General features: G+C 31.6%; 1 protein-coding gene across 1 annotated transcript; it reads left to right on the forward strand.

The window, feature by feature from the left end:
• Positions 1-6,894: 6,894 nt before the first annotated feature.
• On the forward strand, positions 6,895-8,529 carry LOC132304767 (disease resistance protein At4g27190-like). The gene has a single exon (XM_059802488.1). The coding sequence runs from the start codon at positions 6,895-6,897 to the stop codon at positions 8,527-8,529; it is 1,635 nt and encodes a 544-aa protein (XP_059658471.1).
• The last annotated feature ends 16,098 nt before the right edge of the window (positions 8,530-24,627 follow it).

A 24,627-nucleotide genomic window follows, 5' to 3' on the forward strand; every position in this document is an offset into this window, starting at 1 on the left:
AAGTAAATACTTAATTAAAATACCAGGACTATCCTCTTAAAATTAGAGATATTACATTTTATGAAATTGGTTCATATTTGTTTTTGTGTTATGAATTGATAAATGCATGATTTTGATTTGATTTCCAGTGTGAATTTTTATATGTTTACATTATGTATTTTTCATATATGTGGAATGATGGAACGTAGAAACATGCCTAGGATTCCTGAACATTAAATAGGAACTAGGTTTGGGTTTAAATAAATTTAAATAGACTCAATCATAATGATGTTTGCTATTTGAATGTTTTAAACAAACGAATGGATTTAATTTTTTAGCAATTAAGATTAAATGTGTAGGATGAATTGGATATGGAGAATGCTTATTTGATGATATAATAAAATATCATCATGTATAAGATTCAGTTTGTGTAAGACATATGATATAGGAAGCTTAAATAAATAATAAGTCATTATTATTTTGTGATAACTTGATATCATATTATCATAGTTATTTCTAGATTGTTTGATGTATTTCCTTAATCGTTACATCAATTGTTAGATTGTGTGGTTTAATGCAACGGTATGAGACAGTGGCATTATAGGGACGGATTAACTTATCAGTTAAGTCCTACCTATTTTATATATGGGAATGGATTAACTAAAATGTTAAGTCCTACTTATATTCAAGTCAGGTCAGCTGAACAAGTTGAATGACTTATGGAGGATTAATTTAATATATAAGGGAATGGATTAACTAAAATGTTAAGTTCTACTTATATTCAAGTCAGGTTAGCTGAACAAGTTGAATGACTTATAGAGGATTAATTTATACTGGATAAGATTGTTACTAGATTTTATATATATAAGTATGGTGTCATGATATGAGCTTGAGTCTCAGGATCAGTGGTTAGGGCGCGTATATCGCCAGGGATGTGTAGCTAGCTATAGTGTAGTTGTGTACCCTGGTAGGTCTAGGTACTCATGCCCACTATATGTGCGTTTTGCATGTTGCCTACTATTCAGGTTGAGACAACCCTATAGTCTAGTGAGGTTCCTTTAGTGTGTATATATATATATACGGACTACTAGTTACTATTGGATTGACTAGGATGTATACGTGTATCGGATTTCTGCTTGGACAGTAGTAGAATAGAACTTGTTTGTGGGCCTGACCCACCATTATTTTTCAGGTGTTCGTTAAGAGTGGAGGTTATTCGTGCTGAGTGCGGATTAGTCTATTTCATTCTTCCGATGCTACATAGGAGTTCCTTTATGATTCAGTTTCCTGATTTAGACAATTATTGCTGTCATTTGTTTAGTTTGGATTTTCTAGGGATCCACACAGTATGGATTCCTGAGTTGTATTTTGGAGGATCAGTTGTATCAGAAGAGTTTATTAATTAATGGAAATATATTCTGACGTTTATTATTAGATTATCATTTTAGATTCTTGTCAGTATTTTATTTATTCTTGTTTATTCTTTTGTACTCTGTGTTCGTTTATTATCAATTTGTTTTGATATCCTCAGGTATTAGGGAGTGGGCCTGGCTAACCCGTATTCGAAAATCTGGGGGTATCACAGTTAGGGTTTGTGAAAGGGTCTTCTAGTACTCAAGGTAAAACAATGTTTATTAAACCTGCTTTTATGCCTAAACTATGTTTGCCTGATGCATTACATTCTGCTATGTCTTATGTGCCTAAATTATTGCATTGCACTTTTTGTGGAAAAAATAGACATAAGTATAACTCATGCCTTTACAGGAAAAAAAAAAAAAAAAAAAAAAAAGATTTTTTTAAGATTGATTCTCAATCTTCTTATCCTAAGAACAAGGTGCATTCTAAAGGGAAAAAGAAATTTACACCTAAGGTTCCTAGAACTGGAATTTTGCCTAAGAAAGAGGTAAAGAAAGAAAAAGAATTTCAGGAAGTAAGAGTGAGAACTGTGTGGATCCAAAAGTCTGATTTGATCAATTATGTGCCTGTTGAGTCCATGGAACAAGTTTCCAATAGGACTTCACCTTTAAATTATGTCTTATATAATTTAGTGATCATGGCTTTTGTTTAAAAGAAAATTTTGTGGCCATTGGATCATTTGTTAAGGTTTGGTTAGGGTTTGTTTTTCTGATCATAATCTTCTTGATATGCATGTGAAAATTCTTTTGAAGGATTTATGATCTATCTTTGAATGCAGATTGAGACACATGATAATTTGAATAAAAATAGATTTTTGGTCTGTAATCTATACAGTGAAAGATGATTTGCATTGTTTAGGAGATTTTTAGATTTGAATATCTTATGTTCATAGGCTTTTGTGCACTAGTCCATCTTTGACAAATTTGGTTGGAAATCTTTTAATCTGTTGACTAGGGTTTATTGTTCACAAAAGTTATAAAGGTTATTGTTTAAAAAAAAATATAGGAGCTCAAAACAAAATAAAAAGAAATATATTCAGTTTGAAAAAAAAAAGAAGAAAAAAATGCTGAATAAATTACTAAGGAGAAGGCTACCTATTGAGATTTGATCGAAAGCTCCTATTAAACTATGAATTGAAGCGAAAAGTGGAGATAAGTTGAGTTGGGGAATTGCTGACTACTCGTTAGAGTGAAAGCCACCTTGAAAAAAAATTACTCAAAACAATTTTATCTTGATGCTTCTCGATCAATAAGGTTTAGACAATGATCTGTTGAAATTCAACTGAAGATGGATTAGATCGGATTTTACACACACACATGAACTTGCTAGATTAATTTCTAAATTTTTCAGTAAAATTTGCAAGTTTGATTTCAAGTTATGATTACTTTCTGAGATTCGAAATTATTTGAAAAGTCTGTGGAGTCAAATATTTGTTCTATAAGATAATTTTAAAATTCTCTGAAAGGGTTTTGAATCGTGTGTTGATTGAATGATTTTAATAATTGGTGATTTTTTTTTCTCTCTTATTTTTATTAAAAGAAAAATATGAAAATTTTAAAAAAAATTCAAAAAGATTTTGATTTTTAGGTTTTTAGTTTGTTTTGTTGCTAGTTTTAATCACAGATGTGTTAAAATTTTCTGAAAATTCATTGGAACAGTTTTTTTAAAAAAAAACGACACTGTAGTTTCATGACTGGAGGTCTTGAACCGGTTCAATGAGGGATGAACCGGTTCAAGTTTCGTGAACTAAAATGCACTGCCCTTCTTGAATCGGTACAAGAAGGCTGAACCAGTTCAAGAGCATGGGATTTGGTTTTTAAAACAAGCTTCAGGCCTCATTTTTGCATACAATACTCCATCTCTCTTGCTTTCCTTCACTCCATATCAATACACAACTCACATATATATATATATCCATATGCATCATATCAATTTCTTGTCATTCATCCATGATATATAATTGATCATTACATAGTCTATATGAGATTAAAGACAATAATTGAAGATTGTGAGGGTTGAAAGTTGACAAATGGGTTTGGATGAGTTTTATGGAGTTTGGGATTAGAACTTAGAGGATTGGTTAATCTTTTGCGTTACTTGAAGAGATTGAAGCTTGATTGTACTTAGGGAATACCACCTTGCATTTGTTGGTTGATTTTAGGGTGAAGTGAAGATCAAAACAAGGTTTTCTACAAACACTTTTGGGGTTGCACACCAAGTGTTTGATAAAATTCCTAAAAGAGTTACAAGCTTCAAAGTGAGAATTTTTCTAAAGAACATACCTCATAAATTGTCTAGAGAAACTAAAGGAAAAGGAATTGAGTCATCTAGAACCGGCATCACCATTCAAGAATCTCAAGGCGGTTCTCTAACCCCAAGCATGGCTTCTATTCGATATCCTTCAGTTTCTAGCACTGGAAGGATTGAGTTTACAGCATCAAATTTTTACAATGAAAAAGCTTGGAAAGTGTATAACTCTGTTTACAAGGATGGGCCAATCAAAATAGAGAAAAATGTTAATCTTCAGAAGCTTCAAGACACTGCGGGAGAAGCTCTAGTGAACTACATCAAAGTTCATCATTGGCTTTATTTCACTAGACTTGGCAAAGGCGTTTATTGTAGGCGTTTACCTTTGACAGTTACAGGTCCTGATTTTTCCCGGATTATACCCAAGATCTGTGTGCCTAACTCCTCTGTGAACCAAGATACTTGCCCAGCTCGATTTCTGACCAATGAAGCTGCATTCTTCAATTTGTTTGCTATGGCAAATTTGAGCTACTTCGGGAAGAAGGATGAATTGACTTTGGAGAGAGCACTGTATTTTCTTGCCTACAATAAGAATATTTTGTTGGATCAATCTATTCTGTAGCTTATAATTGCTCATTATAAGAAAAATTCTCGTAAGTACTCGTCTCCCTATCCGATGATTATCATGGAAATTCTGCATAAGAAGAATGTGCCAATTCCTCTAAGGGCTAATCATAAGCCTATCATGACTGAATTGGATCCTCAAGCTTTGAACAAGTCAAAGACTGCTAGGGAGAATGCTAGAAAGACAAGGAGATCTGTTGATGAGGGATCATCACAAGTTTTAGATATTTCTCAGCTATTTTCTCCGAAAGGAATTTTCATGAAAGCTAATGCCAACCTCATGTATACCCATCTACTTCAGCATCAAAATTCATTATTTGAGAAGATGATGGTTGAGATCTGAGATCTCAAACTCCAGGTAGCTCAGATGAAAGGACAACCATCTAGGGTTCCAGAGAAGGATGTCTACAGGCCTGTGCCTCCAGATCCGTCTCTGTAAGCTGAAGATGAGGGAGATGATGAAGATAGAGCTGAGTATACAGATGAGGATGAGGAGGAGGAAGAGGATGGAGAAGAGAGTGGTGAAGACTAGAGATGATATTTTCTTATCTCTGAGTGGTTAAGGGGACATGGTGTTGCTTTTAATAATTAATTTTTCATGCATCATGACATCATGTTTTGTTTAATTATTGCACAACTTGTCTTTGTTTTTGGATATTCTCGGAATATGCTTTAATAGACTTTATTATGCTTATCCGAATTGTGTTTTAATTGACTTCTTTGAATTGGAATTTACTGTTCTAATATTCTTTTCCCTCATTTGTCAATTTGTTCCAAAAAGGGGGAGTCCACCGGGGGAGGACATAATTGGATATTTCCTTCAGGGGGAGTTTTTAAATTTTTATTTATTTATTAAACTTCACTGGTAGTTGTTGCTTGATAGTGTGCAGGAGACAGGTCAAGCTTTGAATCCAAGAAGAATAGTGTTCCTATTATCTTTAAACATATCATATAATTTACTTTTCTGCTTTGGGTAGATTGCAAAAATTGTTTTTAGGGTTTTGTCACGAAATTGCCAAAGGGGGAGATTGTGAGATATTATTTTTTTTGGCAATTATCGTAGACATAGCGAGTCCAAGTTGAGTTGTGATTTACATTACTTGTTCTACAAGTCATCAAGTTCAATAGGGATTCCACAACTGGGAAGGAGTTCAAACTTACTATACTTGAAAAGTTTTGTCATGACCCGAAAATTCTAAGCAAATCCTCAATTAATACAAATCCAAATACATTAAAATACACAAAAATTGCCCTCTTTTTATTCAAAGTCAATTTCCTCAAATATACAAAAATTCTCCAAATGAAAATTTTAAATCTCGCAACGCCAACTCTTCAGTCCTAAGCCCGTATCTAGCAATCCCCGTTCATCTTCGGTACCTGAAACTGGAGGGTGGTGAGACAAAAAGTCCCAGTAGAGGTTTAACAAAATAACTTCACAAAATAAACATATACAGGTTAACATAAACAAAATACATATGCATTTAATCAAAACATTGAATCAAAACCATTGAAGCAAAACCTCCCCATGCTATTCAAGGTATAGAGAACCCTACACTGAAAAAGAATTATCCTCACTGAATCATCAAAGCTTCAAGCTCCGGGACCTCCTCTGCAACTATCGAACCTCTCTGTCATCACCACTTTCTGTTTTTCTCTAATTTTTCTCTCTGTCAACTCTCTCGGCCCTCCATGCAACTCTCTAATTTTTTTCTTATGTTCAGCATAAGCACCAAGTCACAACCACCAAATATATAGGCAAATTATACCGAACTCAAAAAAAATCAACCAACAAACCCACCCACGTGAAGCATCAGATTTTCCTTTCTTTCCTATCTTTTCAATTCTTTTTATTTCATACCCACGTGAGAAGCCAATTAAGAAAATCAAGTTGTGGGACCCACGAATCCCTTTTCTTTTCTTTCTTCCTTTTCTATTTTTCTTTCCCTTCTGCCATCATATTTCCACTCCACAGCACACAATATATATTTAATATGCAAAAAATTGCCAAAACCAATAACCCTAATCGTGATCATACAGTCGTATTAGGTTAGAGTTAGAGTTGTAGTGTTCGATTCTTGATCGTGATCATACAGTCATATTAACATCGATCAGACAAAGCAGATCTTCTTCTACATTATTTAGACGATTGAAGAACAGAACTAAACGCAGTCACACTTTGGAAGGATTGGAGCATTTGTGGAATGTTGTTTGATCTACTTGCTACTCTTCTACAAATATCAAGTGTAAGCCTGAGATCAAGTTGCTGTTGGATGGGGAGTCGCAAAGCCAGAGAATCGTCAACGGTTGGTGTGGTGTAGAACGATAGGGTGTGAGCCAGTGTCAAACTTCGGTATACTTTGTTTCAAGTATAGTGGATTGGTTTACTTTGGACTGCACAAGTCCACGAGGTTTTTCCCATTACAGTTGACGTATTTTATCAACTGGGGTTTCCTCGCTAAAATCCTGGTGTCATCTCTAACTTTATACTTTGCTTTATTTTATTACATGCAATTAATCGTTTATCTGCTAAAATAAGTAAAGTTGGTAACGACACAGATTTATCTTTCAAAACTTAAAACTTTCTTCTATACATTCCGCTGCGTACAACTCACACAAACAATAAAGAACATGATGGAACCGGTCCTGGTAATACTTGACGTTGTTTGGGACGTACTTGATCTGAAGGCGGTTGGCATTCCTTTAGGGGATGATCATACGCGTTGTAAAGTTGTTTTAACCACTCGAAGTCAAGATGTTTGCACTCAAATGGGAGTTCAAAAGATTGTTGCCGTCGAGGAGTTGGATAAACAAGACGCATGGGACCTTTTTAAGGAGATGGCCGGTGGTGAAGCCGTTTATTCCGGTGATTTGAATCATATTGCAAGAGAGGTAGCAGATGAATGCGGTGGTGTGCCACTTGTCATTGTGACCATCGCTAGAGCGTTGAAAAATAAAAACCATTACGTGTGGACTGATGCGGCTCGACAGCAGAAGAACTCAAACACAAAATACATCCCCGGGCTGGGTAAAGACGTGTATCCCCAACTTGAGTTGAGTTTCAAGTATCTTGACAGCGAGGACGCCAAATATTTGTTCTTACTCTGTTGCTTGTTTCCACGAGATCGTAACATTCCGATAGAAGACTTGACGAGATACGTCATGGCGCTGAAGATGTTTGAAGGTGTCAGCACCATTGAAGAAGCAAGAGGTAGAGTCTATGCTGTGGTAAGTACCCTTGCTGATTCTTTTATGTTGTTAGATGGTTCTGAAGAAGGGTTCGATAAAATGCATCACGTTCTCCGCGATGTTGCAATATATATTTCGTCTAAACATGAGAAGTTCCGGTTTAAGGTTATGGCTGGAGTGAGAAATTGGCCAGACCCACAAACATTTGCAAATTATTTAGCCATCTCATTGATATCAAATAATATTTATGAGCTTCCTGGTGAGCTGCAAGCCCCAAACCTCCAGACCTTGAGACTGCAATGCAATTCTCAGTTGCAAATTCCAGATGATTTCTTCCAAGGATCGAAAGATCAATTAAAATGCTTAGAAATGAGCGGTATCCATTTCTTGCCAACACTTCCACCGTCACTTCAACTGCTCTCTAGCACCCTTCGAACCCTCCATCTAACTTCTTGCAAGTTAGGGGACATATCTATGATAGCAACACTGCGTAGACTTGAAATTCTCAGTTTTTGTGGTTCTGCACTTGCTGTGATTCCCCACAATATTGCCCAATTGACTCGTCTGAGACTCCTTGATTTGACGAACTGTGTAACACTTACCAAAATAGTACCAGGCGTCATAGGTGAACTTCGTAAATTAGAGGAGCTATACTTGCCAGAATTTTTTGAGTTCCACAATCTTGATGAGCTAAATTTCTTGTCTCGATTGACTCGCCTGCAAATTCGGATCGATCTTTTGGGTATAAATTTATATGGGTGCGTGCTCGGGTTAACAAGTTTCAACATAACAATTGGCACTCCAAAAAATTATACGACTCCCCAGTTTTACAAGCCTAATTTTTATGTATGCATGAGAAGCTTGAGGATTACCAATGATGGGCCAATACAGCCATCATTATTGCCAGATCGGATTAAGTTTCTGCTGTTAGAGAAGACTAAGAATCTAGTTTTGGACGAATTGAAGAATTTCAATAATATCTTCAGTGAACTAAACCAGGAAGGCCTCAATGAATTAATGTCTCTTGAACTCAATTTCCTTAAAGAGATGGTATATCTGGTCAACACAATGGAGTAGACACCGCGGGTGGCCTTTAGCAAGTTTTTGTCGATTTATAAGCTACACAGCTTAATTGAAATATGCCCTGGCCAACTCCCTGACAAATCTTTCTGCAATGTACGAGAACTACATGTGCGGTCCTGTGACGACATGCTGAAGCTGGTTTCATCCAGTTTGCTAGGGAGGCTAAAAAATCTTGAGAAGCTCGTGGTCATGAATTGTGAAAAGCTGGTACATGTTTTTGAAGAGCATGCAGTTGAAGATCATGTTTTTGAAGAGTATGCAGTTGAAGAAGTGTTGCTCTCAAAGCTGAAAGAAATTTTTCTAGATTGTTTGAACAATATAACACATATATGGAAGGACGGCCCCCATCAATTTATTAGCCTTTGGAACCTTGAGATGCTCCATGTGCGTCATTGTACCAAGTTAACAAAGTTATTCTCTCCAGAGTTACTACAAGGTCTTGTTCGCCTGAAAAACCTGTTTTTCATTTGGATAGTTTGGAAGTATTATTTGGAAATGATGAAGAGCAAGATACGGAGATAGTAGTCCCTGGTTTGAGAAGCTATCTCCCTTGTTTGAGAAGCCTCATCCGTGTAAGCGTGTTTGGTTGCAAAAATTTAAGATGCCTTTTCTCAACCTCCATCGTTCAAGGTGATCTTGAGAAACTCGAATGTTTGGAAGTAATCAGCTGCAACAAATTGCAAAATATAATTGAGGATAAGAAAGGAAAACATGAAGCGGCTTTAGTTGAGTTCTCCTGCTTGTCCTCGATATCACTTATCCATCTGATCAAGCTGAAGAGTTTCTGCACGGGGCATTATACTATTGAATGGCCATCTTTGGAAAGGCTGGTTATCCAATATTGTTCCGAGATGGAGACTTTTGGTTATGGAGACCAAGTAACACCCCAACTGAAGAAAATAGTGAAACATGAATCTGAGGGGCAAGAGATTGTGATCACGATCAATGGTGACGACCTTAATCACGTTGTGCAAAACCACTTTGGACCCAAGGTATGTATCTTTGAGCATATACATAATGGTCATGCATGGACTGTATAGATTATATCCTATTTATTAATTACAATGATAAAGAAAGTATATATTTCTTTGTGTTACTCACAGTTGGATGATTTTTCAGGCATCAGCTTCGGAGGCAGGTCCTAGTCACTCTTCTCCGTAAGGCATGACCCACTTAAGACTCCATTACTATGCGATCAGGTTTGTAAGATGAATTATTATAAGCGACTAGAAGAAGTCTAGAATATAAATAATCACTGATAAAAAAATTTCTTCTTCCTTGTATTGTTTGAAACGTAGGAGCTCGGTGATGGTTCCCAGGAGGATGATTTCCAACTACCTCTTTCTGCAAGCTGCAAAAATGGAGAAATAAAAATGGTGTGTTTTTTTTTTTTTCAGTTCTTGGTTATTAAAATAAAAATATTTCATCTCCAACATGCATGTGTGCTTTTTTCATCATTTTCATGTATTGTAATCCTTTGGTGTGTTTTATTATATTTGTGATTGTGTTTATTTGTGTAAACCAGTATCGTATCTGGGTGGAATTTTTTATGTATAAATTTGTAAGTTGTTATGGTCGAGAATAGTGAGGCTTTGATCCTTTTAATAGGTTAACATACACGTTGTGTTGGGCCTGCTATACTGGCCCGAATTTATTCTGGGTCATACTACAGAAAAATTGGATTGGGCTTCCCGATCCATGCTGAAGTTTAGATTATCTAAACCAACACAATCATGATTAAACACGTCATTCACACCGAAATTAGATTAGAGCCCAAGAGTTCACTCTCTAAATTGAGGATTATAACCATGATTCTTATTATTGTCAAACTTTGGTTGTGGCTCTAGTTATATAATTTTATCTTATTGATATTCTTTTGGACACGTACTATTTATTGGAGTCGCCCAAAAATAAATTTAAATATTATATTATAATATTTTCTGTGACATGCACACTCTTTCTCTTATACATGTATATATGTACAGAAGATCGAAATGACATTGATAATCTAAGAAAAACCTGAGACATGCACCACTCCACTTATGATGATTTATCTTATGCTATCTGAATGCAACTTCTTATGTATATGTATAATTTTTTTTTTTTAGAAGAAGTCTGACCTAAAGATGAGAATGCATGTTATATGACTATTTAAGATATGTGTCTCTTAGTCGATTGTTGAATCTTAACAATTATGACATTATTTAAAAATATATATATATAAAAAGTGAAACAAAGGTCTCCTAGTGTAATTATATGTTCCTCGATGCAAAATTATTATAAACATTTTCAAATTAAACAAAAGTTTATTCTAAGAGCTAGCCGTACTTTTGAATTACAAAGGGAATAAGGATAAGTGGTCATCTCTGATAGCCGATATAGATAGGGAGGATGAATTAAACGCATTAAAATCTGATTTTATTTTTTTCTGGAAAAGTTAAGAAATGTATAAAAAAAAAAATGTATATGGTCCCAAGAGTATAAAAACTTGGGGAGGGAAAACTAGCCCAAGCATAAATAGGCATTAGTTGAAAGAGCAGCCCAAAAAGATAGAGGCCCAACAATGTCCAAAATGGCAGACTACTGTAACTGAATGTTATACCAAACAGAAGGAGGCCCAATAATAAGGTTAAAATTCTAGCTCTTTTAGAGTAGTGTCTCACTGGCTCACCCTAGGAAGGAGGCCTTCTTCGGCCTCCACCTAAGCTGCGCAAGAAAGGCCCAAACCCAATCCCGTGGAACAATAAGGCTTCATAGAGTCTTTTTGTCCAAGTGCAAGTAGTCTGCATCTTCACATCTTCACAGACATGTCTAATTGTCTATTTTACCGAGCCTCTTTTCTAGACCGTGACAAGATCGTTACGTTTTTCGTACGGGTCGAAATTTACCCGACAAGTGTATACTATATATGTAAAAAAAAAATTGAAATGAAATTGATAATTCAATAAATACCAACACATGCACCACTCCACTTCTGGTGATTAATATCTCTATATTAGCACACATGAAGGGATGACTCTCTTTATTCTAAATAGCTATCTTGGATCTGAAAGTTTTTACATTGTCCAGCTCTTGAAACACACATATTGACAAGGGCTCAGTCTTTTGATTTTTATTTTAGTGTACGAATTGACCTTCTAACATTGTATGAAGTCAATGAACTAAATAAATAAAGAAAAGGGTAATGAAAAAAATGCCCTATTATATATAGAATATGCAAAAACTCTCCTATTTTTTCTTTTTTTTTTAGAAGTTAAAGAGTAATATTTTAATTTGATATGCTACTTAATTGAATTGATGATGCATGCTAATTCCAATGTCAAAAGGAACTTAACATAGTTTTTATTCCCATTATATGTACCATTATATACGTGTATATATATATATATATATATATATATAATTATTTTATCTGACATTTTAAAGATTTCAAAAAATAAAATAAAATAAAAACTAAAAACAAAATAGAGAAATAAAGAAAAATGTATCTGCAATTTCCATGCCAAATTCATCAATGTCTTCTAGCTCGAATAAATTTAAGGAGAAAAAAGAAAAAAATATACTGATACATTATTAGTGCTATTCAAAACATAAATTGTAATCATTAATATTTTCACAAGCAAAATGTGTTCTTGTTTACCACTTACAATCTAAAGTAGTACAGTATAATTTAGTAATATCCCCTTTACCCTCAATTATTTTTTTCCTGGTAAAGTGAGTTTGTGTATTTGTCCAAATAAAAAACAGAACAGAACAGAAGGTGTTTTAATTTGACCCATTCAATCAAATGCAATTCTATATAAGAGTCAATATAGTAAATTTAATTTGATTAGTCTTTTTCAATTAGTTGGCAATTCTATATAAGAGTCAATATAGTAAATGCTCCCGTTTTAACACTTAAAACAGAACATTTTTTTTATTTTTATTAGGCAAGAAGTGTTAGAACATTTTTTATTTTTTATTAGGCAAGATGTGTTAGAAGTTAGATTAGTATATGCAAAAAATCGAAGTCTGGCCAAAAGTACTAATTCACTGGGATATAAATTAATATAAAGAAGTAAAGGCTAAAATAAACAATAACAAAAAAACACAATTGCAACTAAATTAATATTCAAATGAGAAAAGGGGATAAAATTTAAAAATATGTCAAATATTAAAAGGGTGTCATTTTCAGTTTAAATTTTGATGACATTAAGGCTGACCATTTTTAACCATGTGTTGTGGATTTGTTACAAAAACATGTAAAGTAGAAGGGAGACAAGACACATGGAGGTCCATGTGACTGGGAGGTAAGCGTTATTTTTTTCCTTGTAATTGTTATTTATTATTTTCGTGTCATATACTTTCTTTGTCGTTATACATATATTTGCTTTAGTTGGAAGGATGGTACTTATAGAGTTTTATATAAATACATTTATAATTATTATTCATTATTTTCGTATCTTATTTTCTCTCATGACTGAAGCTTTTTCTTTGTTGATATACGTAGTGTGTGTGTGTGTGTATATATATTTGTCAATGGTACAAGGCATTATCATGGATCATATCAATACTCATTGAATTTTATATAATACAATAGCAATTGTTATTCATTATTTTCGTGTCATATTTTCTCCTCTGAATATATATATATATATATATATATATATATATATATATATATATTTGTCCTGGTCAGAAAGTTTTGGTCAATATTTTTTTATATAATGTGATGAGACAAGGCGTTGGTTTCAGAAGAGGTATTGGTTGCTTAATTTAGCCATGCAGTATGATTTTTTATTTTTTTTTAAAGTTAAAATAAACACATACCCATCCACATATTTTTAGTGATACTTGAATGGTCAATCCCCTTAAATACCATTGGGCTACTAGTCTTTAGTTACTTGGTTTTAGTGATCAAGAATCTTTTAGGAATTTATGGGTCCTTTATTGAAATTATGTGGATTGTAATATACATTTTTGTTTAATGGAATCTAGGATCTGTGGTTTAATGTTTTATATACATATGATGAATAATGTGTATTGATTAATCCATGATTATATGGATGGATTCATGTGTGTGAGGGGTGTTCATGCATGGGGCGTAATGAATTAGGGATTCACCGTATTATCATTTTACATGTCAATTCAATAATGCAAGATGAACTTTGTATATGTGAAAAATTGAATGAGATAAATTGAGAGATTGCAATACCCGTCATTGCAATTTACTCCTCATTAATTTTATGGCATAATGACTCTCAAGTATGAGAGAGTAATGGACTATTGCTTTGATTTGTGAGTACTCGGATTTATTCGGTGGACCCTAAAGTCTACAATCCGAATAGTCACGAAATCATTGACTATAAAACATGTTCTCAAGATTGCATCTATGCTTATATTTATTTTTACGGTGATTAATTTAATCACAATAAATTCAAGCGGTTGGTATTATTTTTCTGTGATTAAACGCAAATAATCATAGAGTAAAAATAAAATAATTAATTGAAATGGAGAACATTTTCAATAAGAAAATAAAAATAAAAAACAAGCAGAATGAACAAATTGAGATGGAGAACTTTAACAGTTGACATTGAATACTAAGAGCGACCAATGAAAATATATATAATATATATATTAAGAGAGTCATTTGTATTTACTAAAATAAAAAAATATAATATAAAGTGAATCTATAAATACTCGAATGGATAATGCATCCCTTATCAAATAAAAGACATTTAATTAATTGTAGCTCATCAAAGATTTGGACGTGATTCACTTTTCCATTTAGCTTGCCATTAATATTATTATTATTATTATTATTTTTCAGCTTTGATCCAAGAATGGATCTCTTTGTCAAATTAAATGTAGCCCACTTTTTTTTTTTTTTTTTAGTTATTGTGAGAACTGAGAAGACGTTAGTGGTCCTCTGCTCGTTATTGTTTTTACTTTTAAATGGATCCTTACTTTATGGAATTTTTTGAGAAGGAAAATGCGTTGCTTTTAAGAAGTGGGATGAAAATTGGTTTTTTTTTTTTTTTTTTTTTTTTTTTTTTTCTTGTCTCAACATTGATTCCGGTATATGTGTATTTAGTTATAAAAATTACTTCTGTTAACTCTTTATTTTAACCATTAAATAAATACTCTAATTCAAAATTGTTGAAAATGTATAGAAATAATAAAAAATATATATACACTCATTAATTATATCTGACTATTGGAATTTAGAAAAGACTCATTTAATCACCTATTGAAATAAATAGTATATAAGTATATATTATAATGTAAAGTATGTAATGAAAATTATTTTATATTTTTAAAAAATTTAAAAATATTAAGAAATTTCGTACACTTTTAGGATAGCATAGATATATAGACTAAGAGGGTAATTTGGTCATTACATTTACTAAAATAAAAAGTGGAGGATCAGAATATATTAAAAGTTTTATGGTCTATCAAATGCCTCCGCATAACTTCTAAGTCTATGAAATATCTGTAAGATTATTTATTTAATTGTGGCCCACATGATTTGGACATATGACATATTACTTGGTGGCGAAGTAAACAGATATCAATTAATATTTTATTCTTGGTCAACTTATAATTAACTTTTTAGTAATTACTTATTGGAGAAGTGTTTTCCTTTCTTATTTTTTACTTTGATGGAAAGTAGAATTATGTTACTAAAATGAAAACTGATCTTCTCTCTGTCTTTATAAAAGTGCATATACTCCATCAATTATGTACGATTAAAGATACAACACGTAAAAGTTTTATGTGTGCAACAGGCCAAGAGAGAGAAACCAGTTTCCACCTTTGTTTGTTGATGAAGGTTGCAGATTGATTCGTGGTTAAAGGATCTGGACGTTGGATTTAATCTCAACAAGGTTTGATATCATGAATTGAGGTATGTATATCTAACTATATTTATTTATGCATTATAAGAATGTGAAATTAATTGAAATTCTAAGATCTAAGAATTTATGATAATTTGTGATTAATGATTAACACAAATTAAGTAGAGTTTATATGAGCATCATTTTTTTTTATTTTATGGTTACTACCCAAAGGGGTACCATAGTTGTATAATGTATTTATTTATTTTTATATGTGTTGTTATCTCAAAGTATTAATGTTATGAGTATTTACCTTATTATGATTATTTTATTGCAGTATCTCTTCCTGTTTCAGTGAATTCGCATGATTCATCTGTTCCAATTCTCAATGGGACTAACTTCTCAGAATGGAATAAGCAAGTTCAGTTCAACTTAGGTGTGCTAGATCATAATTTAGTATTTCAAATTAAAAAACCTACTACTATTATTGGTAAAAGCAGTGAGGAAGAAAAAACTCTCCATAAAGTTTGGGAGAAATCAAACAGATTGAGTATTATGTTTATGCGAATGACTATTGCAAACAATATCAAAACAACTCTTCTCCAAACAGATAGTGCTAAGGAATTATTTGAAAAATATTGAAGAACATTTCCGTACTGCAGATAAGTCTCTTGCAGGGAAATTAATGGCTGACCTCACTACTATGCGTTTTGATGGTACTCGTAGTATGCATGAGCATGTTCTTGACATGTCTAATCTTGTTGCGAAATTAAAAACTTTAGGGATGAGTGTGGATGAGACTTTTCTCGTTCAATTTATTCTCAATTCCTTACTTACTCAGTATAGGCCATTTCAAATTCACTATAACACTATTACGGATAAGTGGAATGTGAATGAATTGGCCAGTATGTTAGTTCAGGAGGAAGGAAGGCTTAAGCAACAAGATAATCATAATGTTCATCTCATGACTTAAGAAGCTAGAAAGAAATTTGGGAAAAGGCCTTGAAAAGGCATTAAGCGAGCAACACCCCAAATAAAGGATTATGATCAAGCTACTCAAAAAAAGGAACGCAAGAATGATAAGTGTTATTTTTGTAACAAATCTGGACACTTTCAGAAAAATTGCATAAAATGTAAAGAATAGTTCGAAAAGAAGGTAAGCCTTTGGCTTTTGCATGTTTTGAATCAAATTTAATTGAAGTTCCTTCTAATACTTGGTAGGTTGATTCAGGCTCTAATGTTCATATTTCCAATACGATGCAGGGATTCCTTTCAACCCAAACCACAAATCCAAATGATGACTTCTTGTTTACAGGGAATAGGGAGAAAATTCCAGTTGAAGCCATTAGGACATTTCGTTTAGTTTTAGATAGTGGATTTCATTTAAATTTGTTTAAAACTCTTTATATTTCTTCAATTTCCTGTAATTTGATTTCTTTGTCCAAACTTGATGTTAATGGTTTTTCATTTAAATTTGGTAATGGATGTTTCGGTTTATTAAAAAAATCCCAATTTGTTGGTTCTGGTATTCTTGTTGATGATTTATACAAAATAAAGCTTGATGATTTATTTTCTGAAACACTTTTGACCTTGTATCATAATGTTGGAACCAAACGTAACTCAATTAATGAAAATTCATCTTTCTTGTGGCATAAAAGATTGGGTCATATATCTAGTAAAAGGTTAAAAAGATTAGTAAAAGATGGAATTTTTTTTAATCTAGATTTTACTGATTTTATTATGTGTGTGGATTGTATTAAAGGTAAACAAACCAAACACACAAAGAAATGAGCCACAAGAAGTATAGAACTTCTTGAAATTATTCATACAGACATTTGTGGACCTTTTGATGTTCCATCTTTTGGTGAAGAAAAATATTTTATCACCTTTATAGATGATTTTTCACGTTATGGATTTATCTATTTGTTACATAAAAAATCTCAAGTAGTGAACACTCTTGAAGTATACATAAATAAAGTTGAAAGGCAACTAGATAAAAAAGTGAAAATAGTAAGGTCAGATAGAGGTGATGACTATTATGGAAAGTATGATGAAACGAGTCAATACCCTAGATCGTTTGCTAAATTCCTTGAAAAGCGTGGCATTTGTGCTCAATACACTATGCCAGGCACACCACAGCAGAATGGTATAGCTGAAAGGCGTAATCGTACTCTTATGGAAATAGTTAGGAGTATGTTAAGTAATTCCTCGTTACTCATATCATTGTGGATGTATGCTCTTAGAACTGCTATGTATATATTAAATAAGGTTCCTAGTAAGGCAGTTTCAAAAACTCCATTTGAACTGTGGACAGAAAGGAAACCTAGTTTGAGGCACCTGCATGTTTGGGGTTGCCTAGAGGAATGTAGGATTTATAATCCACATGAAAATAAATTGGATTTTAGAACAATTAGTGGGTACTTTATTAGTTACCTAGAAAAATCCAAAGGATTTAGGTTTTACTGTCCTACATATAGTACAAAAATTATTGAAACTGATAATGCTAGATTCATTGAGGATGGTGAAATCAGTGGGAGTGATAGAAATGAGAATGCGATCGTTCAAGAAGTTAGGGTACAAATCCCTTTACCCACAACTTCTAAAGAAATAATTGTTTCTCCAGTTATTGAACTGCATAACAACGAAGAACAATTAAATGATCAACAACTCCATAATGAAACTATCATCAATGAAGTTATAGAAGAACCACAAGGAATAACATTAAGACGGTCTCAAAGAAAAAGAGACCTGCTATTCCGAATGATTATGTGGTATATCTACATGAATTTGATTTTGATATAGGGATATGTAAGGATCCGGTTATATATTCACAAGCCATTAATAGTAATAATTCTACTAATTGGATTAATGCTATGAATGAAGAGTTGAAGTCAATGGAACAAAATAAAGTTTGGGAACTCATTGAATTGCCTGAAGGATTTAAACAAGTTAGGTGTAAATGGGTCTTTAAGACCAAACGCGACTCTAATGGCAATATTGAACGATATAAAGCCAGACTTGTAGCTAAGGGCTTCACTCAGATAGGAGGCATTGATTATAAAGAAACATTCTCTCCTATATCTAAGAAGAATTCATTTAGAATTATCATAGCGTTTGTAGCTCATTATGATTTAGAGTTGCATCAAATGGATGTGAAAACAGCTTTCCTAAATGGGAGTTTAAAAAAAGAAGTATATATGGATCAAAATGAAGGCTTCAGGTTAGAGGGTAAAGAACGCATGGTTTGTAAACTTAAGAAGTCAATAAATGGACTTAAACAAGCTTCCCGACAATGGTATATTAAGTTTAATGATACTATTACTTCTTTTAGTTTTAATGAAAATACTATTAATTTGTGTATATACCAGAAGGTTAGTGGGAGCAAGTTTATATTTCTGATTCTATTTGTAGATGATATTTTGTTTGCTAGTATTGATCTTGGTTTATTGCATGAAACTAAAAATTATCTCTTTAAGAATTTTGAGATGAAAGATATGGGTGAGATATCCTACGTGATAGGAATAGAAATATTTCGTGACAGGTCACGTGGATTGTTAGGATTGTCTCAGAAAACATATATTGAGAGGATTCTAGAAAGATTTGGTATGGAACATTGTTCAGCTAGTATTGTTCCAATACAGACAGGGGATAAATTTAGTTTGATGCAATGCCCAAAGAATGAATTAGAACATAAAGAAATGCAAAATATTCCTTATGCATCTATTGTAAGAAGTTTGATTTATGTACAGGTTTGCACTCATCCAGATATTGGTTTTGCAGTTGGAATGCTAGGCAGATACCAAAGCAATCCAGGAATACATCATTGGAAAGCTGCAAAGAAAGTTATGAGATACTTACAAGGAACAAAGAATTATATGCTCACATTTAGAAGGACTGTTGATTTAGAGGTTATTGGTTACTCAAACTCAGATTTTGCTGGATGTGTGGATAATAGAAGATCCACTTTTGGTTATTTGTTCCTTTTAGCTGGAGGGGTAATATCATAAAAAAGCGCAAAACAGTCTATTATTGCTTCATCTACTATGGAGGCTGAGTTTGTAGCATGCTTTGAGGCTACAAATCATGGTTTGTGGTTGCAGAACTTTATTTTGAGATTTGGTTTATGGATTCAATTTTCAGACCACGGAAAATTTATTGTGATAACACTACAACTGTCTTCTTTACTAAAAACAATAAGTATTCCAATGGCGTTAAGCATATGGAGCTGAAACATCTTACCGTTAAAGAAAAAGTTCAGAAATAACGAGTGTCTTTTGAAAATATAAGCACACAACTTATGGTTGCAGATCCATTAACAAAAGAATTACCACCCAAGACATTCATAGGGCATGTTGAAAGAATGGGTCTTGAATGTAATCAAAGTTAATTATTATTTTGTTGTGAATTGCTTAACAATGCTTATATATGTTTGACATTTTGAGCTCATTAAAATATGTTTCTGATATTTCTTATTAATTTATGTATGTATATGAATGTATTACTTTAAATGATGAAAACAAGAATAGTCTTAGAATAGACATTATTGCTAGACCTATATTGATGCTTCTCACTTATAAACTACGTTAAATGGGTTACTAGTGTTGTAGTACATGGAAGGGATTGTGTCATTTAGGGACATACAACCGCCACGACTCACATTGGTAGTTTGTTTACCATGGTATTTATGATGACCATCTTAATACCTTAATTTGATTTATGATGCACATTGATGACTATTTTACTAAACCACTACAGAAGTTATCATATGTGCCAAGTGACAGAATGTAAAATTATTTATTTAATTGTAACCCACATGATTTGGACATGTGACATATTACTTGGTGGCTAAATAAATAGATATCAATTAATATTATTTATTCCTGATCAACTTATAATTACCTTTTTGGTAATTACTTATTGGAGAAGTGTTTTCCTTTCTTATTTCTTACTTTGATGAAAAGTAGAATTATGTTACTAAAAGGAAAACTGGTCTTCTCTCTGCCTTTATAAAAGTGCATATACTCCATCAATTATGTACGATTAAGGATACAACACGTAAAAGTTTTATGTGTTCAAAAGGGCAAGAGAGATAAATCAATTTCTGCCTTTGCCTGTTGATCAGGGTTGCAGATTGGTTCGTGGTTAAAGGATCTGGACGTTAAATTTAATCTCAACAAGTTTTGATATCATGAATCGAGATATGTATATCTAACTATATTTATTTATGCGTTATAAGGATGTGAAATTAATTGAAGTTCTAAGATCTATGAATTTATGATAATTTGTGATTAATAATTAGCACAAATTAATTAGAGTTTACAATATCAACATTTGATATTAGAATTAAAACTCTTCCAGTTCCAAAAACATATATTTTTTGTAACCTAGAAAAACAGTGTAAAGAAATTACAAAAAAATAAGATATATAGCTTAATCCGTTAACATTTAACAATCAATAGGAAAAATAACTAGAAATTATTTAAGTTCTATATATATATATATATATATATATATATATATATATATATCTAATCAGCATTTCCTAAATATGTTTTCTATATATATATATATATATATATATATATATATACATGGGTTACTTATAGATTCACCACTCAAATTCATTCATGAACTAATTCATGAACACAGAGAACTAATTCACGAATAATTACATTATAATAATTAAAAAATTATTTACTACAATAAAAGAGAAATACCAAACAATTTCTAAATTTCTAAAAAAAAAAAAACATACTTTGCATCCATGTATATATATATATATATATATATACATATATACATAAACACACATACTTGTTCAATTATCTTGGAAATAATTAAAATACTTGTATTAGTTGTGTTGCACTCTTTGAACTTTTATTAGACACAACTAATTTCTCATTGGCCTTTGATGTTTGTACATTATTCTTTTAAAATAAAATTTATTTTATTTGTCTTTCCTTTCCACAAATATATATATATATATATATATATATATATATATATATATAATGTTAAAATATTATTTTTTGGCTTTAAATGGAAGATATGGTTTCTACATATTCTTTTGTGGAGTCCAGTCTATCCAGATAATTTGTATTTTTATTTTAGTTCTTCATTTTTTATTTAAAGGTTGATATACCTTCCGCGACATTTTAAATATATATATATATATATAAACTTAAAAATTATAGGACTATCAAATGCCTCCACATAACTTCTAAGTCTATGAAATATCAACATTTGATATCAGAATTAAAACTCTTACAATTCCAAAAATATATATTTTTTGTAACCTAGAAAATCAATGTAAAAAAATAAGATATATAGCTCAATCCATTAACATTTAACAATCAACAGGACAAATAACCAAAAATGATTTAAGTTATATATATATATATATATATATATATAGGAAATGCTAAGTAGATACATGGGTTACTTATAGATTCACCACTCAGATTCATGCATGTTTGTGACATTGTAAGGAGAGAAGAACATCACCAACAAAACCTAATTAAAAATAAAGAAAAAAAAAATCATAAATTTGCATTTGAAGCAGCATTATATATATATACAAACCAAAAGAGAATGAGTCATGTGAAGTGTAATACTCCGTACATGCCTTATCCAAAAGACCTTTGCTGGAGCTGTGTCCATTGGAATCCGTAACAATTGAGCAAACGTATTGACTGCAATAATCCAATTCAAATGTTTGATAAGATATGAACAAATGTATTAAACTTGTAAAACATTTTAGAGCAAGATGCTTACCTTGCATTGCAATAAAATCTCGTAATCAACACCATCTAGAATTTAATGATTTTACAATTTTCTATAACAATGATGTATACAAGAAAAATAATTTAAATTAATATTAAAAATTGATAAAGCAAGGAAAAATATATTAAATCCATCTCTTTGCACTGAATGTTTTAGAATTGACCATTAAAGAGAGATCATATTACTTTTTCTTTACTGTTAATCAAGATCTAATACAACAATAATAGTACCCGTTTTGATTTGTATCTAAATCACATGTTCCACCATCTTGTTTTGTCATTTGTTTAGAAAAAGAAAATATACATCTCTTTAGTTTTGCAGAAGATTTGTGTTATTCGGAGATATCAAGAAAAGGAAACGTCTTTGGATTAAGATGGTTTAGAAAAATAAAATCATATTAATAACTATATTTAATTTTACTCAAAGCCTTATTTGTCCTTTGGAGTGTCCACAAAAACGCAAGAAACTTTAGTCTTCCTGTCATTTGGAGTGCATAGGATAAGGAAATAATATTAATAACTATAATTAATTACAATTGATATAAATAGTGAAAAGTATATAAAAAGAATAAAAAAAATTTACACTAGATAAAAAGAATTTTAAAAATAATATAGGAGATTTTTAATTAAATACGAAAAGACCTCAAGGAGTAAAGTTGCCAACAAAATAATAATTGTATTTGGAAACTATTAAAAATATCTTAATTTTGTATTTACCGAGAACTCTTGCACAAAAAATGGGAAATTTATTATTATTATTATTATTTTTATTATTATTATTATTTTTTTTAATATTGTGGATTGGGCATGGAATCTTTGGAGAAGGGAAATGGACTGTTTTTTAAAAAGTGGGACGAAAAATGTTTTTATTTTTTCAAAAAATTGATTCCAATATGTGTGTATTTACTTTTAAAATGTATTTCTATTAACTCTTTGTTTTAACCTTTAAAAAAATATTCTAATTCAAAGTTGTTGAAAATGTATAGAAATAATAAAAATATATATACACTCATTCATTATATATGACTATTAGATTTTTTTAACTTTTATATATAGAGAGATGACTTATTTAACTCATTAACCATATGTGGCTATAGGATTTTTTAAAATTTTAGAAAAAAAAATATAGAGAGAGATGACTCATTTAACTCATTAATCATAAGTGACTATTAATTTTTTATTAACTTTTATATATAGGGAGATGAGTCGCGACTATTAGAATTTTAAGTAATATATATATATATATATATATATATATATATATATATATATACATTATAATGTAAAGTATTTAATGAAATTTATTTTGTATTTTTTAAAAAAATTTAAAATATTAAAAAACTTATTACATTTTAAAAATTATATATATATATATATATATATATATATATATATATATATTAAGAGGTTAATTTGGTTATTGCATTTACTAAAATAGAAGGAGTGTCAGAATATATTAAAAGTTTTATGGTCCATTTTTTTGAGACATTCGTAACATCTGATGAGATGTCTTTTATTAGCTGGTCCCGGTTTTGAGCATTGTAATTAGAATCTTGCCGACCAATAATGCTCTTTAAGGCGTCGGACCAAACAATTGAAGTAATATGGGGTCCACTAGTAGAAAAATGTTCCACCTCAATAATTTAACTAGTCATTGTCTGGGCACAAATCCTCTGCCGTGAGCTTTCTATGCGGTTTTAAGTGACCTATATTTTGCCACATCATTCTTCATTTAATAGCTCTTAAGACAGCGTTTGAGTGGAATTGAGATAATGTTTAAATCCTGCTTCACCATCATTTATAAGTATCTTCACATACAAAATAAGTTATGCACATAATACAGACTAAGTAATGTCACATACAAATGTAAATCAATTCAACATACTGTGTTTGGCAATTACACCACCATTTATAAGTAACATTTCATCACCATTTATAAGTATCTTCACTCTTATATTAAGGTATGCACATAAATGGTAATGTTACTTTTAGACTCCTGTAATGTTACTTTTTAAATCCTGTAATGTTACTTATAAATGGTGGTGAAATGTTACTTATAAATAGTGATGTATCTTCACCCTTAAATTGATGTTACTTTTAGACTCCTGTGATGTTACTTTTAGACTCCTGTGATGTTACTTATAAATGATAGTGAAATGTTACTTATAAATAGTAGTGTAATTGCCAAACACGGACTTAGTGTCTGTTTTATGAAGAAACACGTGGCCAAACTAACACCACAAGATAGTGGACAATAGAGGACTGCAGGAATAATTACAGCAGGTGATTCGCGCTCGTCATTGTATTAGTACCGTGGAAATGGACTCTCCGTGCAGTGCATCCAAACAAACACCACCACCAGCCCATTGCAAAAATCATAAGCATGTTGGAGCCCACCCCTTCAATTTAGGTACAATTGGATCCCGTCACCGACACTGCTTTCATTTATTTATTTATTATTTTTTTTTCCTTCTTCAAATATTGTGAATTAGGGC

The sequence above is a fragment of the Cornus florida genome, unplaced genomic scaffold, assembly GCF_030987335.1.
Source record: "Cornus florida cultivar Cherokee Brave unplaced genomic scaffold, ASM3098733v1 CherokeeBrave_3.0.0_Hap2_Chr04, whole genome shotgun sequence".
Lineage (NCBI taxonomy): Eukaryota > Viridiplantae > Streptophyta > Magnoliopsida > Cornales > Cornaceae > Cornus > Cornus florida.